The 24,699-nt window shown below is 44.1% G+C and overlaps 2 protein-coding genes across 3 annotated transcripts; both read right to left on the bottom strand.

The window, feature by feature from the left end:
• On the bottom strand, window positions 1-22,703 carry exd1 (exonuclease 3'-5' domain containing 1). Of its 2 annotated transcripts, XR_013800028.1 has the most exons (12): window positions 22,476-22,703; window positions 21,818-21,886; window positions 21,693-21,723; window positions 21,538-21,593; window positions 20,605-20,669; window positions 20,438-20,524; window positions 20,246-20,350; window positions 20,063-20,143; window positions 19,164-19,307; window positions 11,738-11,920; window positions 9,997-10,912; window positions 1-1,739 (listed from the first exon to the last, which is right to left on the bottom strand). XR_013800028.1 is itself a non-coding variant. In XM_079633170.1 (11 exons), exons 1-11 carry the CDS (start codon window positions 22,609-22,611, stop codon window positions 10,757-10,759), a joined length of 1,113 nt encoding a protein of 370 aa, XP_079489296.1. In that variant the 5' UTR covers window positions 22,612-22,703; the 3' UTR covers window positions 9,947-10,756. The 2 variants fall into 2 exon arrangements, 1 of the variants encoding a protein (XP_079489296.1); XM_079633170.1 differs by lacking the exon at window positions 1-1,739 and having other exon boundaries at window positions 9,947-10,912.
• On the bottom strand, window positions 422-1,024 carry LOC307009425 (uncharacterized protein; the record flags this gene model as incomplete). Its single annotated transcript, XM_079633173.1, has 1 exon — window positions 422-1,024. The coding sequence occupies one exon, from the start codon at window positions 1,022-1,024 to the stop codon at window positions 422-424; it is 603 nt and encodes a 200-aa protein (XP_079489299.1).
• Window positions 22,704-24,699: the final 1,996 nt, after the last annotated feature.

Below are 24,699 nucleotides of genomic sequence, written 5' to 3'. Positions count from 1 at the left end.
GTCGATTACCAGTTTTAATGAGCTAATTCGGCACAAAACCTGGATTATGACCAGGCTTAGTGTGACAGAACAACATCTACAAGATCATAATAAATACTGATCTATCTCTACATCACAGTGAAATCTGGAACACAGAGCGACTGTTAAACTCATTCTACAGAGAGTCTCCTGATGATGCGTGTAAACTAATGCTGTGATCATATCTTCATGTCCTCGCATTCCAACTTCACAAAAGCCGATAAAATCATCCCTGCACGTGTGTATTATTCCTGCTACATCTGTACTTTAAGTGCTCAAAGGCGCGTGATCATAAACAGTGCTCGTGCATGTGCAGCACGTGTCAGTAGTGGATTAAAACAGAAGCGCTGGAGAAGGTTAGTAGTCCTGCAGTGGACCTGTAGTGTCCTGTGGTCCTCTAGCACTAGATGAAGCCGAACACGCTGAAGATGGAGGAGGAGATCGCGGGCTTCGTGGGAATCGGCTTGATCACCACATGCGCGTTACCGTGGAGTCCGCGCGCCTCCGCTGTTCTGTTCCTGAGAGGCGCGTCCGCGTGCAGTGCGTGACACTGAAGAGGGCAGCACGCGCACACGCACACGCACGGCGCGCTCCTCCTCGGCGGCTCCGCGTGCGGGTGATTATTATTATTATCGCGAAACATCTTCCTTTTCTCTGCGTGAGATCTGACGCTCGCAGGGCCGCTCGCGCTGTTCCTCAGGAGGTGCTGGAGACGCGCGCGGTTGCCCGGGGTGCGCGGTTCCTGCCAGAAGGACGCCGGGAGCTGGCGCGCGCGCATGGGCACGTGACCCGCGGGGTTCGGGCTCGGGTCCGGCGCGTTCGGCCGGGCGCGCGCGCGCTGGTCTGCGGGCCTGTGCGTGAAGCGCTTGAGCTGTTTCTGCAGGTATTTGCGGTGGTCCACGGAGCGCCTGCAGGGCGCGGATCGGTCCAGCGCCGCCTTGATGTCGCTCGACGCCAGATTCACGAAGTTCAGGAGCGTCTTCACCTCGCTGTCAGCGTTGGCCATCGCACGCGTTCACCCGGAGCGTTCAAACCTCCGCGCTCAGGCCCGCGCATCTGCTCTCCCGTTCCCGGGTAATGCGCACAGAAGCTCGTGAAGGGACGCTCTCTATAATAACACTGACTGAAGCTCAATGCCTATAGACTCGGTGTATTACTGCTCTGAGCCAATCAGAGCCCGCACTCTCCTCACAATGAGCTCGAGAGCCCGGTGTCGGATTCTTTGCCACCACAAATAGTTGTCATGGAAATCCCTCAGGAAAATAGCGCGCAGACGCGATGTTTCTCCGTAGAAACGGTCACCGGTTCCCCTCGGGCACAATGAGTTTGTAAAGGGCCGGTGAAGCGCCACGCTCCTGTTCCCCATCCCGATCCCAGTCTGATCCCGCATAACCATGGGAAGCGGCTCGAGCGCTCAGGAATCTTGTCTCTCTGTTTGCCCCCTCAATCCAGACACACAAAAGCTGAATTACTCATTCAAACCCGCGAGACAAAGCCGGAGGAGCCGGAGAGCACTCTCGCGTTTGTAGTCAAACATTCGGAGACTTAAATCGAGTCGTCATGAAAGAGAAAGAGTGGGACAAAGCCCATAGAATGGCCATCAGCAAACATTTCCCTGTGTCATAGTAGTGTGTCTCCATGGCAGCTTCTGGCCCGGGGACAATAGCACAAGTTTACACACTCGAGGACTGTCACCCTGCCAACCGAGACCGGGACAATCCCTTGGGGGAGAGAGAGAGAGAGATAGAGAGAGAGAGAGAGAGAGAGAGAGAGGGGGGGGGGGGGGGGAAGAGGGGGGGGGGATAGGGGGAGGGGGAGAGAGAGAGAGACTTTGTTGACTATAATATCACTTTATTTACAAAAATATTTTAAGTAAAAAGCTTTAAAAAAAAAGTTTTGAGCACAATGGATTTAAAAAACAGTCTCAAGACAAAGCTTCTTAAAAACGCCAACACTTGTTTTGAAAAAAAAAAAATAAAGGTTATAAAACGAATAGATCTGGTCCTGGATTCTGATTGGTTGAGCCGCGTTTAAAGCCGTTGTAAATGACTCAACAAACTAAATAAGTAATTATTAATTAAATTAAAGTTTATACAATGTTTAATAGGCAGCCAATGCAGTGTTGACAGAACGGGGCTAATATGGTCATACTTCCTGGTTCTGGTAAGAACTCGAGCTGCTGCGTTTTGAACTAGCTGTAGTTTGTTTGTTAAGCGTGCAGGGCAACCACCCAGTAGAGCATTACAATAATCTAGCCTTGAGGTCATGAACGCATGAACTAATTGTTCTGCATTTGTCAATGAGAGAATATGACGTAATTTAGATATATTTTTAAGATGGAAAAATGCGGTTTTACAGATACTAGACACGTGACTTTCAAATGAAAGATTTGTATCAAAGAGCACACACACACACACACACACACACACAGGTTCCTAACCGACGACGAAGACTTAACAGAATATCATCAAGTGTTAGACAGTACTCTAGGTTATTACGTGTGGAAGTTTTTTGTCCAATAATTAGAATCTCTGTTTTTTCTGAATTTAGTAGTAGGAAATTACTAGTCATCCAGTTGTTTATATCAGCTATGCATTCCGTTAATTTTGTGAATTGGTAAGTTTCGTTTTGAAGAAATATACAGCTGAGTATCGTCGGCATAACAGTGAAAGCTAATTCCATGTTTCCTAATGATATCTCCTAATGGTAGCATGTACAGAGTGAACAGCAGCGGTCCTAGTACTGAGCCTTGTGGTACGCCATACTGAACTTGTGATTGATAAGACATCTCTTCATTTACTGCTACAAACTGATAACGGTCAGATAAGTATGATTTAAACCATGCTAGTGCAATTCCACTAATGCCAACATAATGTTCGAGTCTATTTAAAAGGATGTTGTGGTCAATGGTGTCAAATGCAGCACTAAGATCAAGTAACACTAATAGAGAGATACAACCACGATCGGATGATAAGAGCAAATCATTTGTGACTCTAACGAGAGCTGTCTCGGTACTATGGTACGGTCTAAATCCGGACTGAAAATCCTCGCAGATATCATTTCTTTCAAGAAAGGAACACAGTTGTGAGGATACTGCTTTTTCTAATATCTTTGACAGAAATGGCAGATTAGAGATCGGCCTGTAATTGACTAGTTTTGTAGGATCAAGTTGCTGTTTTTTAACAAGCGGTTTAATCATAGCTAGCTTAAAGGTTTTTGGTACGTATCCTAGAGACAAAGATGAATTAATGATATTAAGAAGAGGATCTATGACATCTGGAAGCATCTCTTTCAGCAGCTTAGTCGGTATAGGGTCTAGCATACACGTTGTGGATTTAGATGATTTGACGAGTTTGCAAAATTCTTCCTCTCCTATAGCAATGAATGAATCAAATTTTCCCTCAGGGAGACTACAATGCACTTCCTGATGCGATACTGTATTAGACGGTTGCATAGTTATAATTTTGTCCCTGATATTATCGATCTTATAAGTGAAGAAGTTCATAAAGTCATTACTGCTGTGTTGCTTGGAAGATTCTGGGCTTGAAGCTTTCTTTTTCGTTAGTTTAGCCACTGTTTCAAATAAATACCTAGGATTATGTTTATTTTCTTCTAATAGGGTTGAAAAATAAGCAGATCTAGCAGCTTTTAAAGCCTCTCTGTAAGCAATCGAGCTCTCCTTCCATGAAATCCGAAACACCTCTAGTTTTGTTTTCTTCCAGCGCTCCATTTTTCTGGCTGCTCTCTTAAGGGCCTGAGTGTGTGTGTGAGTGTGTGTGTGTGTGTGAGTGTGTGTGTGTGTGTGAGTGTGTGTGTGTGAGTGTGTGTGTGTGAGTGTGTGTGTGTGTGTGAGTGTGCTCGTTGTGCCACGGCGCTGGACTATGTTCTTTAATCTTATTTAAGCGCAGCGGAGCAACTGTGTCTAAAGTGCTGGAAAAGAGAGAGTTAAAAGTTTCTGTTGCAATATCGAGTTCTTCTAAGCTATCCGGGATGCTGAGATGATGAAACTGATTAGGAAGATTATTGATAAAGCAATCTTTAGTGGCAGAAGTGATCGGTCTAACATATTTATAACACGGAGTCGGCTTTGCAGCCTTGGCTAAATGTAATTTACACGAGACTAGATAATGATCTGAGATGTCATCGCTCTGCTGCAGTATTTCAACGGCATCAACATCTATTCCATGTGATAGTATTAGATCTAGAGTATGATTACGGCAATGAGTCGGTCCTGACACGTGTCTAACTCCAATTGAGTTTATAATGTCTTTAAATGCCAATCCCAATGCATCTTTTTCATTATCTATGTGTATATTAAAATCACCAACAATTAGTACTTTATCTGCAGCCAATACTAATTCTGATAGAAAGTCTGCAAATTCTTTGATAAAGTCTGTATGGTGCCCTGGAGGCCTGTATACAGTAGCCAGCAGAATTCTCAAATGTGATTTATCGTTTACACTATATATTTTTACATTAAGCACCAACACTTCAAAAGAATTATATTTACAACTAGATTTCTTAGTGGTTTTGAAAATATTACTATAAATTACAGCAACACCTCCTCCTTTGCGTTTCAGACGAGGTTCATGTTTATAACCGTAATCTTGTGGGGTTGACTCATTTAAAGCAATGTAATCGTTTGGTTTTAGCCAGGTTTCTGTCAAACACAGCACATCTAGGTTATAATCTGTAATCATATCATTAACTATTAGCGCTTTTGAAGTAAGAGATCGAATATTCAGCAACCCAAGCTTTATCATTTGCTCATCCGTATTATATCTGTTTTTTATTTGTTGATCATCAATTACATTTTTAACCTTAGATGAGTTTGAAAGTTTTTGGGATTTCCAAGTTCGGGGAACAGACACAGTCTCTATATGATGATATCTAGGTGAAAGAGGCTCTATGTGATGATATCTAGGTGAAAGAGTCTCTATATGATGATATCTAGGGGAAAGAGTCTCTATATGATGATATCTAGGTGAAAGAGTCTCTATATGATGATATCTAGGTGAAAGAGTGTCTATATGATGATATCTAGGTGAAAGAGGCTCTATATGATGATATCTAGGTGAAAGAGGCTCTATATGATGATATCTAGGTGAAAGAGGCTCTATGTGATGATATCTAGGTGAAAGAGGCTCTATGTGATGATATCTAGGTGAAAGAGGCTCTATGTGATGATATCTAGGGGAAAGAGTCTCTATATGATGATATCTAGGTGAAAGAGTGTCTATATGATGATATCTAGGTGAAAGAGGCTCTATATGATGATATCTAGGTGAAAGAGGCTCTATGTGATGATATCTAGGTGAAAGAGGCTCTATGTGATGATATCTAGGTGAAAGAGGCTCTATATGATGATATCTAGGTGAAAGAGTCTCTATATGATGATATCTAGGTGAAAGAGGCTCTATATGATGATATCTAGGTGAAAGAGGCTCTATATGATGATATCTAGGTGAAAGAGGCTCTATATGATGATATCTAGGGGAAAGAGTCTCTATATGATGATATCTAGGTGAAAGAGGCTCTATATGATGATATCTAGGTGAAAGAGGCTCTATATGATGATATCTAGGTGAAAGAGGCTCTATATGATGATATCTAGGTGAAAGAGGCTCTATATGATGATATCTAGGTGAAAGAGTGTCTATATGATGATATCTAGGTGAAAGAGTGTCTATATGATGATATCTAGGTGAAAGAGGCTCTATGTGATGATATCTAGGGGAAAGAGTCTCTATGTGATGATATCTAGGTGAAAGAGGCTCTATATGATGATATCTAGGTGAAAGAGGCTCTATGTGATGATATCTAGGGGAAAGAGTCTCTATATGATGATATCTAGGTGAAAGAGTCTCTATATGATGATATCTAGGTGAAAGAGGCTCTATGTGATGATATCTAGGGGAAAGAGTCTCTATATGATGATATCTAGGTGAAAGAGTCTCTATATGATGATATCTAGGCGAAAGAGGCTCTATATGATGATATCTTGGGGAAAGAGGCTCTATGTGATGATATCTAGGTGAAAGAGGCTCTATGTGATGATATCTAGGTGAAAGAGTCTCTATATGATGATATCTAGGTGAAAGAGGCTCTATATGATGATATCTAGGTGAAAGAGGCTCTATATGATGATATCTAGGTGAAAGAGGCTCTATGTGATGATATCTAGGGGAAAGAGTCTCTATGTGATGATATCTAGGTGAAAGAGGCTCTATGTGATGATATCTAGGTGAAAGAGGCTCTATGTGATGATATCTAGGTGAAAGAGGCTCTATGTGATGATATCTAGGTGAAAGAGTCTCTATATGATGATATCTAGGTGAAAGAGTCTCTATATGATGATATCTAGGTGAAAGAGGCTCTATATGATGATATCTAGGTGAAAGAAGCTCTATATGATGATATCTAGGTGAAAGAGGCTCTATGTGATGATATCTAGGAGAAAGAGTCTCTATATGATGATATCTAGGTGAAAGAAGCTCTATATGATGATATCTAGGTGAAAGAGGCTCTATGTGATGATATCTAGGTGAAAGAAGCTCTATATGATGATATCTAGGTGAAAGAGGCTCTATGTGATGATATCTAGGTGAAAGAGTCTCTATATGATGATATCTAGGTGAAAGAGTCTCTATATGATGATATCTAGGGGAAAGAGGCTCTATATGATGATATCTAGGTGAAAGAGTCTCTATATGATGATATCAGGTGAAAGAGTCTCTATATGATGATATCTAGGTGAAAGAGTCTCTATATGATGATATCTAGGTGAAAGAGTCTCTATATGATGATATCTAGGTGAAAGAGGCTCTATATGATGATATCTAGGGAAAAGAGGCTCTATATGATGATATCTAGGTGAAAGAGTCTCTATATGATGATATCAGGTGAAAGAGGCTCTATATGATGATATCTAGGTGAAAGAGTCTCTATATGATGATATCTAGGTGAAAGAGTCTCTATATGATGATATCAGGTGAAAGAGGCTCTATATGATGATATCTAGGTGAAAGAGTCTCTATATGATGATATCTAGGGGAAAGAGTGTCTATATGATGATATCTAGGGAAAAGAGGCTCTATATGATGATATCTAGGTGAAAGAGGCTCTATATGATGATATCTAGGGAAAAGAGGCTCTATATGATGATATCTAGGTGAAAGAGTCTCTATATGATGATATCAGGTGAAAGAGGCTCTATATGATGATATCTAGGTGAAAGAGTCTCTATATGATGATATCTAGGTGAAAGAGGCTCTATATGATGATATCTAGGTGAAAGAGTCTCTATATGATGATATCTAGGTGAAAGAGGCTCTATATGATGATATCAGGTGAAAGAGGCTCTATATGATGATATCTAGGTGAAAGAGTCTCTATATGATGATATCTAGGTGAAAGAGTCTCTATATGATGATATCTAGGTGAAAGAGTCTCTATATGATGATATCTAGGTGAAAGAGTCTCTATATGATGATATCTAGGTGAAAGAGGCTCTATATGATGATATCTAGGGGAAAGAGTCTCTATATGATGATATCTAGGTGAAAGAGTCTCTATATGATGATATCTAGGGAAAAGAGGCTCTATATGATGATATCTAGGTGAAAGAGGCTCTATATGATGATATGAGGTGAAAGAGTCTCTATATGATGATATCTAGGTGAAAGAGTCTCTATATGATGATATCTAGGTGAAAGAGTCTCTATATGATGATATCTAGGTGAAAGAGGCTCTATATGATGATATCTAGGGGAAAGAGTCTCTATATGATGATATCTAGGTGAAAGAGTCTCTATATGATGATATCTAGGTGAAAGAGGCTCTATATGATGATATCTAGGTGAAAGAGTCTCTATATGATGATATCTAGGGGAAAGAGGCTCTATATGATGATATCTAGGTGAAAGAGTCTCTATATGATGATATCTAGGTGAAAGAGTCTCTATATGATGATATCTAGGTGAAAGAGTCTCTATATGATGATATCTAGGGGAAAGAGGCTCTATATGATGATATCTAGGGAAAAGAGGCTCTATATGATGATATCTAGGTGAAAGAGTCTCTATATGATGATATCTAGGTGAAAGAGGCTCTATATGATGATATCTAGGTGAAAGAGGCTCTATATGATGATATCAGGTGAAAGAGTCTCTATATGATGATATCTAGGTGAAAGAGGCTCTATATGATGATATCTAGGTGAAAGAGGCTCTATGTGATGATATCTAGGTGAAAGAGTCTCTATATGATGATATCTAGGTGAAAGAGTCTCTATATGATGATATCTAGGTGAAAGAGGCTCTATATGATGATATCTAGGGAAAAGAGGCTCTATATGATGATATCTAGGTGAAAGAGTCTCTATATGATGATATCTAGGTGAAAGAGGCTCTATATGATGATATCTAGGTGAAAGAGTCTCTATATGATGATATCTAGGTGAAAGAGGCTCTATATGATGATATCAGGTGAAAGAGTCTCTATATGATGATATCTAGGTGAAAGAGTCTCTATATGATGATATCTAGGTGAAAGAGTCTCTATATGATGATATCTAGGTGAAAGAGTCTCTATATGATGATATCTAGGTGAAAGAGGCTCTATATGATGATATCTAGGTGAAAGAGTCTCTATGATGATATCTAGGTGAAAGAGTGTCTATATGATGATATCTAGGTGAAAGAGTGTCTATATGATGATATCTAGGGGAAAGAGTGTCTATATGATGATATCTAGGTGAAAGAGGCTCTATATGATGATATCAGGTGAAAGAGTCTCTATATGATGATATCTAGGTGAAAGAGTCTCTATATGATGATATCTAGGTGAAAGAGTCTCTATATGATGATATCTAGGTGAAAGAGTCTCTATATGATGATATCTAGGTGAAAGAGTGTCTATATGATGATATCTAGGTGAAAGAGTCTCTATGATGATATCTAGGTGAAAGAGTGTCTATATGATGATATCTAGGTGAAAGAGTGTCTATGATGATATCTAGGGGAAAGAGTGTCTATATGATGATATCTAGGTGAAAGAGGCTCTATATGATGATATCTAGGTGAAAGAGGCTCTATATGATGATATCTAGGTGAAAGAGTCTCTATGATGATATCTAGGTGAAAGAGTGTCTATATGATGATATCTAGGTGAAAGAGTGTCTATATGATGATATCTAGGTGAAAGAGTGTCTATATGATGATATCTAGGTGAAAGAGTGTCTATATGATGATATCTAGGGGAAAGAGTCTCTATGTGATGATATCTAGGTGAAAGAGTCTCTATATGATGATATCTAGGTGAAAGAGTCTCTATATGATGATATCTAGGTGAAAGAGTCTCTATATGATGATATCTAGGTGAAAGAGTCTCTATATGATGATATCTAGGTGAAAGAGTGTCTATATGATGATATCTAGGTGAAAGAGTCTCTATATGGTGATATCTAGGTGAAAGAGGCTCTATATGATGATATCTAGGTGAAAGAGTCTCTATATGATGATATCTAGGGGAAAGAGTCTCTATATGATGATATCTAGGTGAAAGAGTCTCTATATGATGATATCTAGGTGAAAGAGTGTCTATATGATGATATCTAGGTGAAAGAGTCTCTATATGGTGATATCTAGGTGAAAGAGGCTCTATATGATGATATCTAGGTGAAAGAGTCTCTATGTGATGGGATTTATCTGACCTTGGTGACGTGAGGCCGCTAGCAGACGGTCGGTTAAGCCAGTCTGTCTGCTTCCTGACCTGAGGCCCAGATTGTCATGTTTTATCTCTAAGACTATGAGCCAAATTACTAGAGAGAAGAGCAGCACCATCCCAGGAGGGATGAATACCATCTCTTTTCAACAGGTCAGGTTTGCCCCAAAAACTTTTCCAATTGTCTATGAATTCTATATTATTTCGCAGACACCACCCAGACAGCCAGCCATTGAGTGAACACAATCTACTAACTATCTTCAGTGGGAAACCAGTCTCGGGCTTCAGTGGGAAACCAGTCTCGGGCTTCAGTGGGAAACCAGTCTCCGGCTTCAGTGGGAAACCAGTCTTGGGCTTCAGTGGGAAACCAGTCTCGGGCTTCAGTGGGAAACCAGTCTCGGGCTTCAGTGGGAAACCAGTCTCGGGCTTCAGTGGGAAACCAGTCTCGGGCTTCAGTGGGAAACCAGTCTCGGGCTTCAGTGGGAAACCAGTCTCGGGCTTCAGTGGGAAACCAGTCTCGGGCTTCAGTGGGAAACCAGTCTCGGGCTTCAGTGGGAAACCAGTCTCGGGCTTCAGTGGGAAATGACTGCTGGCATAATGTCACACATCTATTATTCACTCTGCACTCTTGTTGGTAGCATTTTTATCATAAATTATAACGATGCAGCATGCAAGGTTTCAGTTTTTCTTTCTGTGGAAATGAATGTAATGCTGAAATGTCTTCCTTTGATTAAGAAGCTTCTGTCCGAGTCTCAAAGCGACAGCTTCATCTCAGAGTTCTCAGGTTTAGTGTAAAACACCACAACCCTTCTGTGTGTCACATAAACACAGGAGTCAACAGCAGCAGAAGAGCTTTACATTTAATGGGAACACTTCACACACTGCAGAAGTGTAAAACATGCAGCATTATGAATTCCAACGTATTGTACAAAAAATTGATTCTTTCCAAATAATAACTGATCAGGACAGTCTCCAGGAGCAGGAGAAACAACACTACTGATACACAGAGGACAGGTCAGACGCAGTGTGTGTGTGTGTGTGGAGAGGGTCTGAAGCTGGAGCGATCCAGGAGGCCGGCGTCTGTCAGAGAATAGTGAAGCGTGGCCCACTCCCGACGCTCCCGTCTCACCGACAGCAGCTCCTCTGCTTCCTTCGGGAGCGCAGACTCCTCCTGATCAGAGAACACACACACACACTCACAGGGGTTACATCTCTACAACACACTCCTGATCAGAGAACACACACACTCACAGGGGTTACAGGGGTTGTGTGTGTGTGTGTGTGTGTGTCCTGACCTGGTGGAAGTAAAGAGACAGGTCGTGGCCGCTGCTCGTGTGTGTGTTTGTGTGTTCTGACCTGGTGGAAGTCAAGGGACTGGTCGTGGCCGCTGCTCGTGTGTGTGTGTGTGTGTGTTCTGACCTGGTGGAAGTCAAGGGACTTGTCGTGGCCGCTGCTCATGTGTGTGTGTGTGTTCTGACCTGGTGGAAGTGAAGGGACTGGTCGTGGCCGCTGCTCATGTGTGTGTGTGTGTGTTCTGACCTGGTGGAAGTCAAGGGACTGGTCGTGGCCGCTGCTCGTGTGTGTGTGTGTGTGTGTTCTGACCTGGTGGAAGTCAAGGGACTTGTCGTGGCCGCTGCTCATGTGTGTGTGTGTGTTCTGACCTGGTGGAAGTGAAGGGACTGGTCGTGGCCGCTGCTCGTGTGTGTGTGTGTGTGTGTGTGTTCTGACCTGGTGGAAGTCAAGGGACTTGTCGTGGCCGCTGCTCATGTGTGTGTGTGTGTGTTCTGACCTGGTGGAAGTGAAGGGACTGGTCGTGGCCGCTGCTCGTGTGTGTGTGTGTGTGTGTGTGTGTGTGTTCTGACCTGGTGGAAGTGAAGGGACTGGTCGTGGCCGCTGCTCATGTGTGTGTGTGTGTTCTGACCTGGTGGAAGTGAAGGGACTGGTCGTGGCCGCTGCTCGTGTGTGTGTGTGTGTGTGTGTGTGTGTGTGCTCTGACCTGGTGGAAGTCAAGGGACTTGTCGTGGCCGCTGCTCATGTGTGCGTCCACCAGAAGGGTGTAGTCGGCCATGAGGGCGTCCAGCAGGAGCAGGCGCAGCGGCAGGAGGTGGAGCACAGACGAGGCCATCGCACCCATCAGCACAGGAGGACACGGGCGGAGGTACCACACCTCAGGACACTCCTGCAGACACGAGCAGCGTTCAGCGGCCTGACACCAGCACACACACTAGGCTAGCACTAGCACATCACCGCTGCGGTGTACTGGCGAGAGCTGCAACATGCATCACCACTGAACACAACAAATCATGATGGCTGTCCAAAACACAACGACAAGCCATTAACAGAAGAGGTGGTGTATTTGTGGATGGAATACTTACAGCCAGAGCCTTAACTTAACACTCGACAAGCGGCACATGCAAAAATCGGAGTTTGGTAAGTGTATGAAACGGTGTCATTCGCCAGTAACAACTCTTTGATTTCTAACAAATGCAATGCTGTGATAACATGAACAACGCTCTGTAGAGTTGATGGGTCAGTGCATCATCACGAAGGTTTCAGCCTTTCCAATGTAAATATTCAAGCGTTGGAACACGCGAGAGGGAATCCGTTACTCGCGCGCTGTGTGGGAAGTGTAGCATCCGAAGCTCGCGCCCTGAAAGCTGCGTCTCTCAGACAGTGCAAGTCGAGCTCTCTTTAATGCCTTCCTACGCTCGGACAAATTCACTTAAAATTGTCAATCGCGCGTGCATTCAGTCTTAAAGTGACAGCAGCCTAATAATCCTGCTAACCACACCACTACAGAGAACAAACACTCACTGCTCCTGAACCGGGTATGAAGACTACGCTGTGTTACTTCTGTGATTAACCTACTTTATTACATTTACTGTACCGTACCGCTCAGTGGAAACACCCTTCAGCACCGGCCTACTGTGTTCCGACCCCAGATCGCCGTTAGGTCTACGCAAGACGAGTAAGATCGCCGTTAGGTCTACGCAAGACGAGTTAGATCGCCGTTAGGTCTACACAAGACGAGTTAGATCGCCGTTAGGTCTACACAAGACGAGTTAGATCGCCGTTAGGTCTACACAAGACGAGTAGATCGCCGTTAGGTCTACGCAAGACGAGTAGATCGCCGTTAGGTCTACACAAGACGAGTAGATCACCGTTAGGTCTACACAAGACAAGTTAGATAGGCGTTAGGTCTATACAAGACGAGTTAGATCGCCGTTAGGTCTACGCAAGACGAGTTAGATCACCGTTAGGTCTACGCAAGACGAGTTAGATCACCGTTAGGTCTACGCAAGACGAGTAGATCGCCGTTAGGTCTACACAAGACGAGTAGATCACCGTTAGGTCTACACAAGACAAGTTAGATAGGCGTTAGGTCTATACAAGACGAGTTAGATCGCCGTTAGGTCTACGCAAGACGAGTTAGATCGCCGTTAGGTCTACACAAGACGAGTTAGATCGCCGTTAGGTCTACACAAGACGAGTTAGATCGCCGTTAGGTCTACACAAGACGAGTTAGATCGCCGTTAGGTCTACACAAGACGAGTAGATCACCGTTAGGTCTACACAAGACAAGTTAGATAGGCGTTAGGTCTATACAAGACGAGTTAGATCACCGTTAGGTCTACGCAAGACGAGTTAGATCGCCGTTAGGTCTACACAAGACGAGTTAGATCGCCGTTAGGTCTACGCGAGACGAGTTAGATCGCCGTTAGGTCTACACAAGACGAGTTAGATCGCCGTTAGGTCTACACAAGACGAGTTAGATCGCCGTTAGGTCTACGCAAGACGAGTTAGATCGCCGTTAGGTCTACACAAGACGAGTAAGATCGCCGTTAGGTCTACACAAGACGAGTAGATCGCCGTTAGGTCTACACAAGACGAGTTAGATCGCCGTTAGGTCTACACAAGACGAGTAGATCGCCGTTAGGTCTACACAAGACGAGTTAGATCACCGTTAGGTCTACACAAGACGAGTAGATCGCCGTTAGGTCTACACAAGACGAGTAGATCGCCGTTAGGTCTACGCAAGACGAGTTAGATCACCGTTAGGTCTACGCAAGACGAGTAAGATCGCCGTTAGGTCTACGCAAGACGAGTTAGATCACCGTTAGGTCTACACAAGACGAGTTAGATCGCCGTTAGGTCTACACAAGACGAGTAGATCGCCGTTAGGTCTACACAAGACGAGTTAGATCGCCGTTAGGTCTACGCAAGACGAGTTAGATCGCCGTTAGGTCTACACAAGACGAGTTAGATCGCCGTTAGGTCTACACAAGACGAGTAGATCGCCGTTAGGTCTACACAAGACGAGTTAGATCGCCGTTAGGTCTACACAAGACGAGTTAGATCGCCGTTAGGTCTACGCAAGACGAGTTAGATCGCCGTTAGGTCTACGCAAGACGAGTAAGATCGCCGTTATGTCTACACAAGACGAGTTAGATCGCCGTTAGGTCTACACAAGACGAGTAGATCGCCGTTAGGTCTACACAAGACGAGTTAGATCGCCGTTAGGTCTACACAAGACGAGTTAGATCGCCGTTAGGTCTACACAAGACAAGTTAGATCGCCGTTAGGTCTACACAAGACAAGTTAGATCGCCGTTAGGTCTACGCAAGACGAGTAAGATCGCCGTTAGGTCTACGCAAGACGAGTTAGATCGCCGTTAGGTCTACACAAGACGAGTAGATCGCCGTTAGGTCTACACAAGACGAGTTAGATCGCCGTTAGGTCTACACAAGACGAGTTAGATCGCCGTTAGGTCTACACAAGACGAGTAGATCGCCGTTAGGTCTACACAAGACGAGTTAGATCGCCGTTAGGTCTACACAAGACGAGTTAGATCGCCGTTAGGTCTACACAAGACAAGTTAGATCGCCGTTAGGTCTACACAAGACGAGTAGATCGCCGTTAGGTCTACGCAAGACGAGTTAGATCGCCGTTAGGTCTACGCAAGACGGGTAAGATCGCCGTTAGGTCTACACAAGACGAGTTAGATCGCCGTTAGGTCTACACAAGACGAGTTAGATCGCCGTTAGGTCTACACAAGACGAGTTAGATCGCCGTTAGGTCTACACAAGACGAGTAGATCGCCGTTAGGTCTACACAAGACGAGTTAGATCGCCGTTAGGTCTACACAAGACGAGTTAGATCGCCGTTAGGTCTACACAAGACAAGTTAGATCGCCGTTAGGTCTACACAAGACGAGTAGATCGCCGTTAGGTCTACGCAAGACGAGTTAGATCGCCGTTAGGTCTACGCAAGACGAGTAAGATCGCCGTTAGGTCTACACAAGACGAGTTAGATCGCCGTTAGGTCTACACAAGACGAGTTAGATCGCCGTTAGGTCTACGCAAGACGAGTTAGATCGCCGTTAGGTCTACGCAAGACGAGTTAGATCGCCGTTAGGTCTACGCAAGACGAGTTAGATCGCCGTTAGGTCTACACAAGACGAGTTAGATCGCCGTTAGGTCTACGCAAGACGAGTTAGATCGCCGTTAGGTCTACGCAAGACGAGTTAGATCGCCGTTAGGTCTACGCAAGACGAGTTAGATCGCCGTTAGGTCTACACAAGACGAGTTAGATCGGCGTTAGGTCTACGCGAGACGAGTTAGATCGCCGTTAGGTCTACGCAAGACGAGTTAGATCGCCGTTAGGTCTACGCAAGACGAGTTAGATCGCCGTTAGGTCTACGCAAGACGAGTAGATCGAGTTAGATCGCCGTTAGGTCTACGCAAGACGAGTTAGATCGCCGCTAGGTCTACGCAAGACGAGTAGATCGAGTTAGATCGCCGTTAGGTCTACGCAAGACGAGTAGATCGCCGTTAGGTCTACACAAGACGAGTAGATCGCCGTTAGGTCTGCGCAAGACGAGTTAGATCGCCGTTAGGTCTACGCAAGACGAGTTAGATCGCCGTTAGGTCTACGCAAGACGAGTTAGATCGCCATTAGGTCTACACAAGACGAGTTAGATCGCCGTTAGGTCTGCGCAAGACGAGTTAGATCGCCGTTAGGTCTACGCAAGACGAGTAGATCGCCGTTAGGTCTACACAAGACGAGTTAGATCGCCGTTAGGTCTACGCAAGACGAGTTAGATCGCCGTTAGGTCTACGCAAGACGAGTTAGATCGCCGTTAGGTCTACACAAGACGAGTTAGATCGCCGTTAGGTCTACGCAAGACAAGTTAGATCGCCGTTAGGTCTACGCAAGACGAGTTAGATCGCCGTTAGGTCTACACAAGACGAGTTAGATCGCCGTTAGGTCTACACAAGACGAGTTAGATCGCCGTTAGGTCTACACAAGACGAGTAGATCGCCGTTAGGTCTACACAAGACGAGTTAGATCGCCGTTAGGTCTACGCAAGACGAGTTAGATCGCCGTTAGGTCTACGCAAGACGAGTTAGATCGCCGTTAGGTCTACACAAGACGAGTTAGATCGCCGTTAGGTCTACACAAGACGAGTTAGATCGCCGTTAGGTCTACACAAGACGAGTAGATCGCCGTTAGGTCTACACAAGACGTGTTAGATCGCCGTTAGGTCTACACAAGACGAGTAGATCGCCGTTAGGTCTACACAAGACGAGTTAGATCGCCGTTAGGTCTACACAAGACGAGTTAGATCGCCGTTAGGTCTACGCAAGACGAGTTAGATCGCCGTTAGGTCTACACAAGACGAGTTAGATCGCCGTTAGGTCTACGCAAGACGAGTTAGATCGCCGTTAGGTCTACACAAGACGAGTTAGATCGCCGTTAGGTCTACGCAAGACGAGTTAGATCGCCGTTAGTTCTACGCAAGACGAGTAGATCGCCGTTAGGTCTACACAAGACGAGTTAGATCGCCGTTAGGTCTACGCAAGACAAGTACGATCGCCGTTAGGTCTACGCAAGACAAGTTAGATCGCCGTTAGGTCTACACAAGACGAGTAGATCGCCGTTAGGTCTACAGAAAACGAGTTAGATCGCCGTTAGGTCTACACAAGACGAGTAGATCGCCGTTAGGTCTACACAAGACGAGTTAGATCGCCGTTAGGTCTACGCAAGACAAGTTAGATCGCCGTTAGGTCTACGCAAGACGAGTAAGATCGCCGTTAGGTCTACGCAAGACGAGTTAGATCACCGTTAGGTCTACACAAGACGAGTTAGATCGCCGTTAGGTCTACACAAGACGAGTTAGATCGCCGTTAGGTCTACGCAAGACGAGTTAGATCACCGTTAGGTCTACACAAGACGAGTTAGATCGCCGTTAGGTCTACGCAAGACAAGTTAGATCGCCGTTAGGTCTACGCAAGACGAGTAAGATCGCCGTTAGGTCTACGCAAGACAAGTTAGATCGCCGTTAGGTCTACGCAAGACGAGTTAGATCGCCGTTAGGTCTACACAAGACGAGTAGATCGCCGTTAGGTCTACACAAGACGAGTTAGATCGCCGTTAGGTCTATGCAAGACAAGTTAGATCGCCGTTAGGTCTACGCAAGACGAGTAAGATCGCCGTTAGGTCTACGCGAGACGAGTTAGATCACCGTTAGGTCTACACAAGACGAGTAAGATCGCCGTTAGGTCTACACAAGACGAGTTAGATCGCCGTTAGGTCTACACAAGACGAGTTAGATCGCCGTTAGGTCTACGCAAGACAAGTTAGATCGCCGTTAGGTCTACGCAAGACGAGTTAGATCGCCGTTAGGTCTACGCAAGACGAGTTAGATCGCCGTTAGGTCTACACAAGACGAGTTAGATCGCCGTTAGGTCTACGCAAGACGAGTTAGATCGCCGTTAGGTCTACACAAGACGAGTTAGATCGCCGTTAGGTCTACACAAGACGAGTTAGATCGCCGTTAGGTCTACACAAGACGAGTTAGATCGCCGTTAGGTCTACACAAGACGAGTTAGATCGCCGTTAGGTCTACACAAGACATGTACATGGTGTTCCTCAGGGCTCAGTGCTGGGACCACTGCTTTTTATCATTTATATATTACCTCTAGGCAACATTCTCCGTTCCTTTGGGATTCATTTTCATTGTTACGCTGATGATACACAATTATATCTCTCCACAAAACCTAACACCTCTCTTCCCCCCTCCGCTCTCACCTCCTGTCTGCAAGCTATCAACAACTGGATGTCAATCAATCTTCTCAAACTAAATGGAAATAAAAGTGAGGTTCTCCTCATTGGTTCAAAGGCCACACTCTCCAAAAGTCAACCGTTTACTATGTCAGTTGATGGTTCTCCGATTCCCACCTCCTCCCAAGTCAAAAGCCTCGGTGTCATTCTAGACAGTACACTTTCCTTTGGCCCTCACATCAGCAATATCACTCGGACTTCTTACTTTCACCTCCGCAACATCTCTAGACTCCGCCCTTCCCTCTCCCAACACAGTACACAGGTCCTTGTTCATGCCCTGATCACATCCCGCATTGACTACTGCAACGCCCTCCTCATTGGCTCCACAAATAAACTTCTCCATCGTCTCCAGTCCATTCAGAACTCGGCAGCTCGGATTATCACCTGCACTAGATCAACTGATCATATTACACCACTTCTTATTCAGCTCCACTGGCTTCCTGTTTCTCACCGGATTAATTACAAAATTTTGCTGCTTACCTTCAAAGCCCTCCATGACCTTGCACCCTCATACCTCTCAGACCTGCTTCTTCCCTATAATCCTTCTCGAACACTTCGTTCCTCTACGGCTGAAATTTTAACTGTACCAACATTCAGACTTAGCACCATGGGGGCTAGAGCCTACAGCCGCTCTGCCCCACGTCTCTGGAACTCTCTCCCACTTCACATTCGCCAATTGGACTCTATCCATCATTTCAAATCACAACTTAAAACACATCTGTTTAGATTAGCTTATCCTACATAAATTGTATCATTCCAATACAACTTACTGGACTTAATGGTTTTTAGCATCAAGATCGTACATATTCATTTGATTTTACTATTGATATTATTGTTGGGCTTGTATTAATGTCTTGTTTATTTTTTTTATTTTTTCTGTAAGGTGTCCTTGGGTGTCTTGAAAGGCGCCAGCAAATAAAATGTATTATTATTATTATTATTAAGACGAGTAGATCGCCGTTAGGTCTACACAAGACGAGTTAGATCGCCGTTAGGTCTACACAAGACGAGTTAGATCGCCGTTAGGTCTACGCAAGACGAGTAAGATCGCCGTTAGGTCTACGCGAGACGAGTTAGATCACCGTTAGGTCTACGCAAGACGAGTTAGATCGCCGTTAGGTCTACGCAAGACGAGTTAGATCGCCGTTAGGTCTACACAAGACGAGTTAGATCGCCGTTAGGTCTACGCAAGACGAGTTAGATCGCCGTTAGGTCTACGCACTAGGGCCAAATACAGGAAACATGTCACAGAAGTAAACAAGTGGTCAAGTGTGAGTGCGATTGTGTGTGTGTCAGACCTGTGTGTGCTGCTCTCGGGCCCGCAGGGGTGAGAGGTCGTGGGCGGGCAGCTTCAGGTGGCGGTGGAGCAGCTCTGGGAGACGGCTGACCCGGTCCGGGAGAAACCCGCCGGTCTCGGTGTAGAATAGCATGAGGTCCGCCACCTGAGGAACACAACACACTCCTGCGCTTCAGACACTGAGCTCTGCTTTATAAAGCGGTGTAGGATCCGCATTAAAGCGGTGCGTGCGCCCAAAAGCCAAGCATGGCGTACATCAAAAATATTCAGCCATATAAAAACGTACGCCAGAAGCTGCGCACATTCCCTCTATAACCCAGTCAGAGGAAGAGTGTGTCACGCGTCTCCTCCCCGAAATAACCATATCTGAGCTCACAATGCCTCGTTTACTGTCCTCATCTGCATATTCATCCACGTGACATCATTTAACGGTACGAGATATTAGGAGAATATGAGATACGGATGTGCGTCACATTACATTGATAAAAATCCTTTAGTAGCCGATCCTTGCCTTGTTTTTGAATAACTAGTTTAAATACTTATTTTATGTATTTAAACTGTTATTGTGGACATGCCCTGTATGTGTGATTAGGATTAATGAATATTAAAGTGGTTTTCCTCCCTCAGATCATCATCGGTGTCGGTAAACGTCTCCGGAAAGATCAGAGTACCATACAGACGCACACTCCAGTCAGGTGTGTGTTGGTAAACCACAGCTCGTGCGTGAGAGATGCGTAGGCCTCTCAGGGCCTATTCTGTGCGGCGCTTATAAAGGAGCCCCAGAACACACACGCTTATGTTACTTCCTGTTCGTCACTGTGAAACGATCGGTCGCCCAGTACTCTTCCTCAGCTGGGTCAAGTGTGTACGTGACCCCTGACCCCGTGACCCCTGACCCACCTGCGTGTCGAAGACGTTGGTGAGGTTGACGTTGAACTGGGCTCTCAGGCACCGGGCCACACAGCGGCAGTCGTGAACCACCTGAGGAGGCACACACACACACACACACACACACACACACACACACAGATGATGAGGTGATCAGTGACACACACACTCACTGAGAGCACAACATCAGCTGACCTTCAGAATGCGGGGATTCTCCAGGATCATGGACAGCCCATTTTTAATCGCTTGTCCTCCAAGCAGGAGTATATCGAACAGGTACACGACTCTCTTCGTGGCGACCTGCATCAGAACAGTCCTTCACTCTCTCACACACTCTCACACACACACACACACACACAGCCACAGAAGACGAGGTGTTCCTGTCACCTGTAACCAGCACAGCCTCTCCTGCTCAGTCTGCCCGAACACATCCGCACCGAGGCCGATCACTCTCTGCTCTTTAATGTGCATGACCTGAGACACACGATCACCACCATCACCATCATCATCATCATCACGGACCCGGCTGGAGGAGAGACACATGCATAACTCACCGCAGGCCCGAACTTCTCATGAAGCTCGTCGATCACCACATAGTTGACGTCGTGTTCATCACCATCTGAGGGGAACACAGAGGCTGATGGGAACTCCAGATCCGGTTACTCTGCTGTGTGCAAGTGTGCTACTCTCTGTGAGTGTGTGAGACTGCACTCTTCAGCTGCTAGAAGGACATCCTTAGATGAACATCAACGTTTGCATTAGACCTTATTCACAGCAGCGCCTGATGATGTAAAGCGTGGTGCGTCGCAGAGTTCTGCAAGACGAGCGTTTGTGTTTACACGAGTATATAAATGTGTATTTAGTTATAAATGTTCGCTGGTTTGTCTAGATGAGACTCTTATTCCTCGGCTGGATCGTGAGAGACTGAAGCTGCACTGAAACTCACATCTGGACCTTCGACCCGCTGGACCATTGAAGACACTATATGGAGAACATCCTGGAGTGTGTTCCTCACAAACCTGCATTTCTGTTCCACTGAAGAACGAAAGACGTAAACATCTGGGATGACGTGGGGAGAGTAAACTATCAGGAGATTGTCCTTCGGAAGAGAACTACTCCTTTAAACGTCATCAGCTGAACTCAGTCTGCTTTTACAGCAGCGTTATGCTAATAATCTGCTCTTATACGCTAGTCTAACTCAAACTTTCTGGGAAAATGTGTTTAGATGAAGACTGAGAGAGTTGTCGGAAGCTCAGTGAGGGTGACGTTGAAGTCATGTGACCGTGGTGTAGTTCGTTCATATACGCTTAGCTTTTTACTTCTGGCAGATGCATTTGGGCTTCAAAAGTTGTGTTCATCTTGGATAATTATCTTGATGGACTAAACCTACACGCATAATAAACTTGTGTTGATCACAGAGCTTGTTTTCATCGATAATCCTGCCGGTTGGCCTACAAAGTGACGTGTGAGATTGACAGAAACATTACCCATGATGATCTTCCTCCTGAGAGAGCTGAACTCTGACCTCTGCTCTTCATTAAAACTGAAATCACAGCAAATAAATCATCAATCATGACCTGTACTGATGTAATAAAACAAAATGAAGCGATAAAACACATTCAATTAGTATAAAGACACTCACTGGTCTTCGTTCACAGAACTGATGAAATCCACTGTCAAAAAAGCAAGATAATTAGCTTGTCATCAATAAACACAGTACCATCGGATTACTGAAACATTATGAGATTATGAGTTTAATTAACTTACCTTTCACAATCTCATGTCCGAAAATCAGTTTGAGGCCTGGAAACTTCCGTCCACTTTTCACCTCAGACACTGAATACACACACTTCAACTATAACTCGGAATACACACACTTTAGCTGTAATAACTCTATACACACTGTGCTGTTATTCACCTCAGACACTGAATACACACACTTTAGCTGTAATTACTCTGAATACACACACTTTAGCTGTAATAACTCTATACACACTGTGCTGTTATTCACCTCAGACACTGAATACACACACTTTAGCTGTAATAACTCTATACACACTGTGCTGTTATTCACCTCAGACACTGAATACACACACTTCAACTATAACTCGGAATACACACACTTTAGCTGTAATAACTCTATACACTGTGCTGTTATTCACCTCAGACACTGAATACACACACTTTAGCTGTAATAACTCTATACACTGTGCTGTTATTCACCTCAGACACTGAATAACTTACACACACTTTAGCTGTAATAACTCTATACACTGTGCTGTTATTCACCTCAGACACTGAATACACACACTTTAGCTGTAATAACTCTATACACTGTGCTGTTATTCACCTCAGACACTGAAAACACACACTTTAGCAGTAACTCTATAAACTGTGCTGTTATAAGAGAGATGTGTATCCTCACCGTCCTCTAAAAGCACAGTCTTCTTCGGGTGGACTCGCTGAATAACGCCAGTGATTTCTGTGTCTGCCAGAGTTATTTTAACGCGGTTCTTCCTTAACTCATCCAGAAACCTGCACTCATCTGAAGACGAAGCCATGTTGAATCATCAATATATCTGCTGAAGCACTGCGCCTGTCTGGATGACGAATGAGATTGATTTATTAACATCTGTTCTGAATATTCGACAGTACTGGGCGGGGCTTGCATGAATATTCATGAGTTTCCTGTCTGGCGACTGATTCTTTTTTTATTATTCTTTTTTATTTTTTTTATTGCATTTGCAACAAGTAACCAACATAGCATACAATATTACAAAACAAGGAGAAACATTAATTGGTAGCAGGGGATCCAAAAATAATATAAAATTAAACATATTAATGACTTTTTGTTTTTTAACAATTTCAGAAGATATGAAGCAATCAAATTCTAATTTAAACATCTTAAATATTGGGGATGAATTTAAATATTTTTGCTTATGTATATACAATTTTGCCAACAGTAAATAAATTAACAATGTATTCAAGACCTTTGTTTGGCGACTGATAATAGAGAGCCTAAGTCCCGCCCCTCCGCTTCCGGCTCATGGGACCTTATTTCGGAAAAAATATGTATGGAAGTCAATGGGGAGAGATAACTTATCTTTTTATTCCGTCTGAACTGTCCCCTGAACTACACATATGATGTTTGTCAATTTAAAAGGTAAATATGAAAGTCAAGAAAGTCGCAGTTTGTCATAAAACAGAAGAGTAACGTTTAGTTGTATGTGAAAATCGCTCGATGAACTACATCTCTCGTCTCGCACTATGTAGCCTACGTCACAAGATCCGTTGCTCGTATGTGTGTATTCTGGCTCAAAACACGAGTCAGGCATGACGGCGTAACGTTACGATTATAATGTAAGACTATAGAAAAAATGACAGACGTTAGCTTCAGTAAAGTTAGCTTCATTCATTGAGAGAAAAGGTATGACGTCGCATGTGCGCCTTCTGGGTTTGTAGTCTTTGTAATTACGTATTTTCATAGTCTTATACCTCAACCGTTTTACATCAAACTGCGACTTTCTTGACTTTAAAATGTATCTTTTAAATTGACAAACATCATATGTGTAATTCAGGGCACAATTCAAACGAGATCAAAATATTTGTTGTCTCTCGCCATTGACTACCATACAATATTTTTCCGAAATAAGGTCCCATGGTGGTCGACCGGAAGGGGAGGGACTTAGGCTCTCTATATGAGAGATCGTAGAAACTGTGACGTAATTGCGTTTTAGCGTCGAACGACGTGATTTTTTACATTTTATTTTAATTGTTTATACGTTGTGTGTGATGTGATATGATATTATGATTACAGCCATTGATTTGTCAGTGGCCTTCTGTTTCGCCATTTAAAATAGAAATTGAAAATGTTTTGGGTCTTTTCAAATTTATTTCATTTGATAACTTATGTGGTGGAATTAAGTTTGACTTGTGGTTATCTTGTGCATTCCCTATTGTTTGCTTAGTCTGCATTACTCCAACCAGACAGTAGTGTACTGGCCATGATGTTGTATTTGAGCAGAGGTGGAAAGTCCAGGTTCAGAAAGTAAAATTCCTCAGTATTTTGTTCCAATCACCTGGATTTGCTAATTGGCACAGTTTTTCAGCCAGGAGATAGAACTAATTAGTGAAATCAGCTGACTTGAGTTCATGGGTGGAATAAACATATGGCAGGACTTTTACTTTCTGACCCCTGGACTTTCCACCTCTGTATTTGAGCATATATGTTTAATAATAGTTGTTGTAAGTTTTGCTTTTAATGTAAAGTTTCTGGACAATGGCTGCGTCTGAAATCTCATCATCTCTTGAGTAGACGCGCTGAGCTTTAACTTCTCCAAACCTCACCAATGGGGTTAGGCTACACTGACCATGTCATTATCACGTGACCTACAGCGTCGTCCATAACTCCTCTCCTGTGGCCTCATGGGATAGTAAAGTGCCATCAGACGCTCACTTCAGAATCTCACCGGAAGCAGTCGCTCCTCCGGGACTTCTTGTCTACTCTTTATGAGTGCTGTGAATTCAGACGCAGCCGACGTCTCTTTAAAGGGATAGTTCCCCCAAAGCTGAAAATTAGCCCATGATTTACTCACCCTCAAGCCATAGGTGTATATGACTGTTTTCTTTCAGACGAACAAAAGGATTTT

The sequence above is a fragment of the Phoxinus phoxinus genome, assembly GCF_949152265.1.
Source record: "Phoxinus phoxinus genome assembly, chromosome: 13".
NCBI lineage: Eukaryota > Metazoa > Chordata > Actinopteri > Cypriniformes > Leuciscidae > Phoxinus > Phoxinus phoxinus.
The sequence above is the reverse complement of the archived record's forward strand: the minus strand, read 5'-3'. Positions and strand labels throughout refer to the sequence as shown.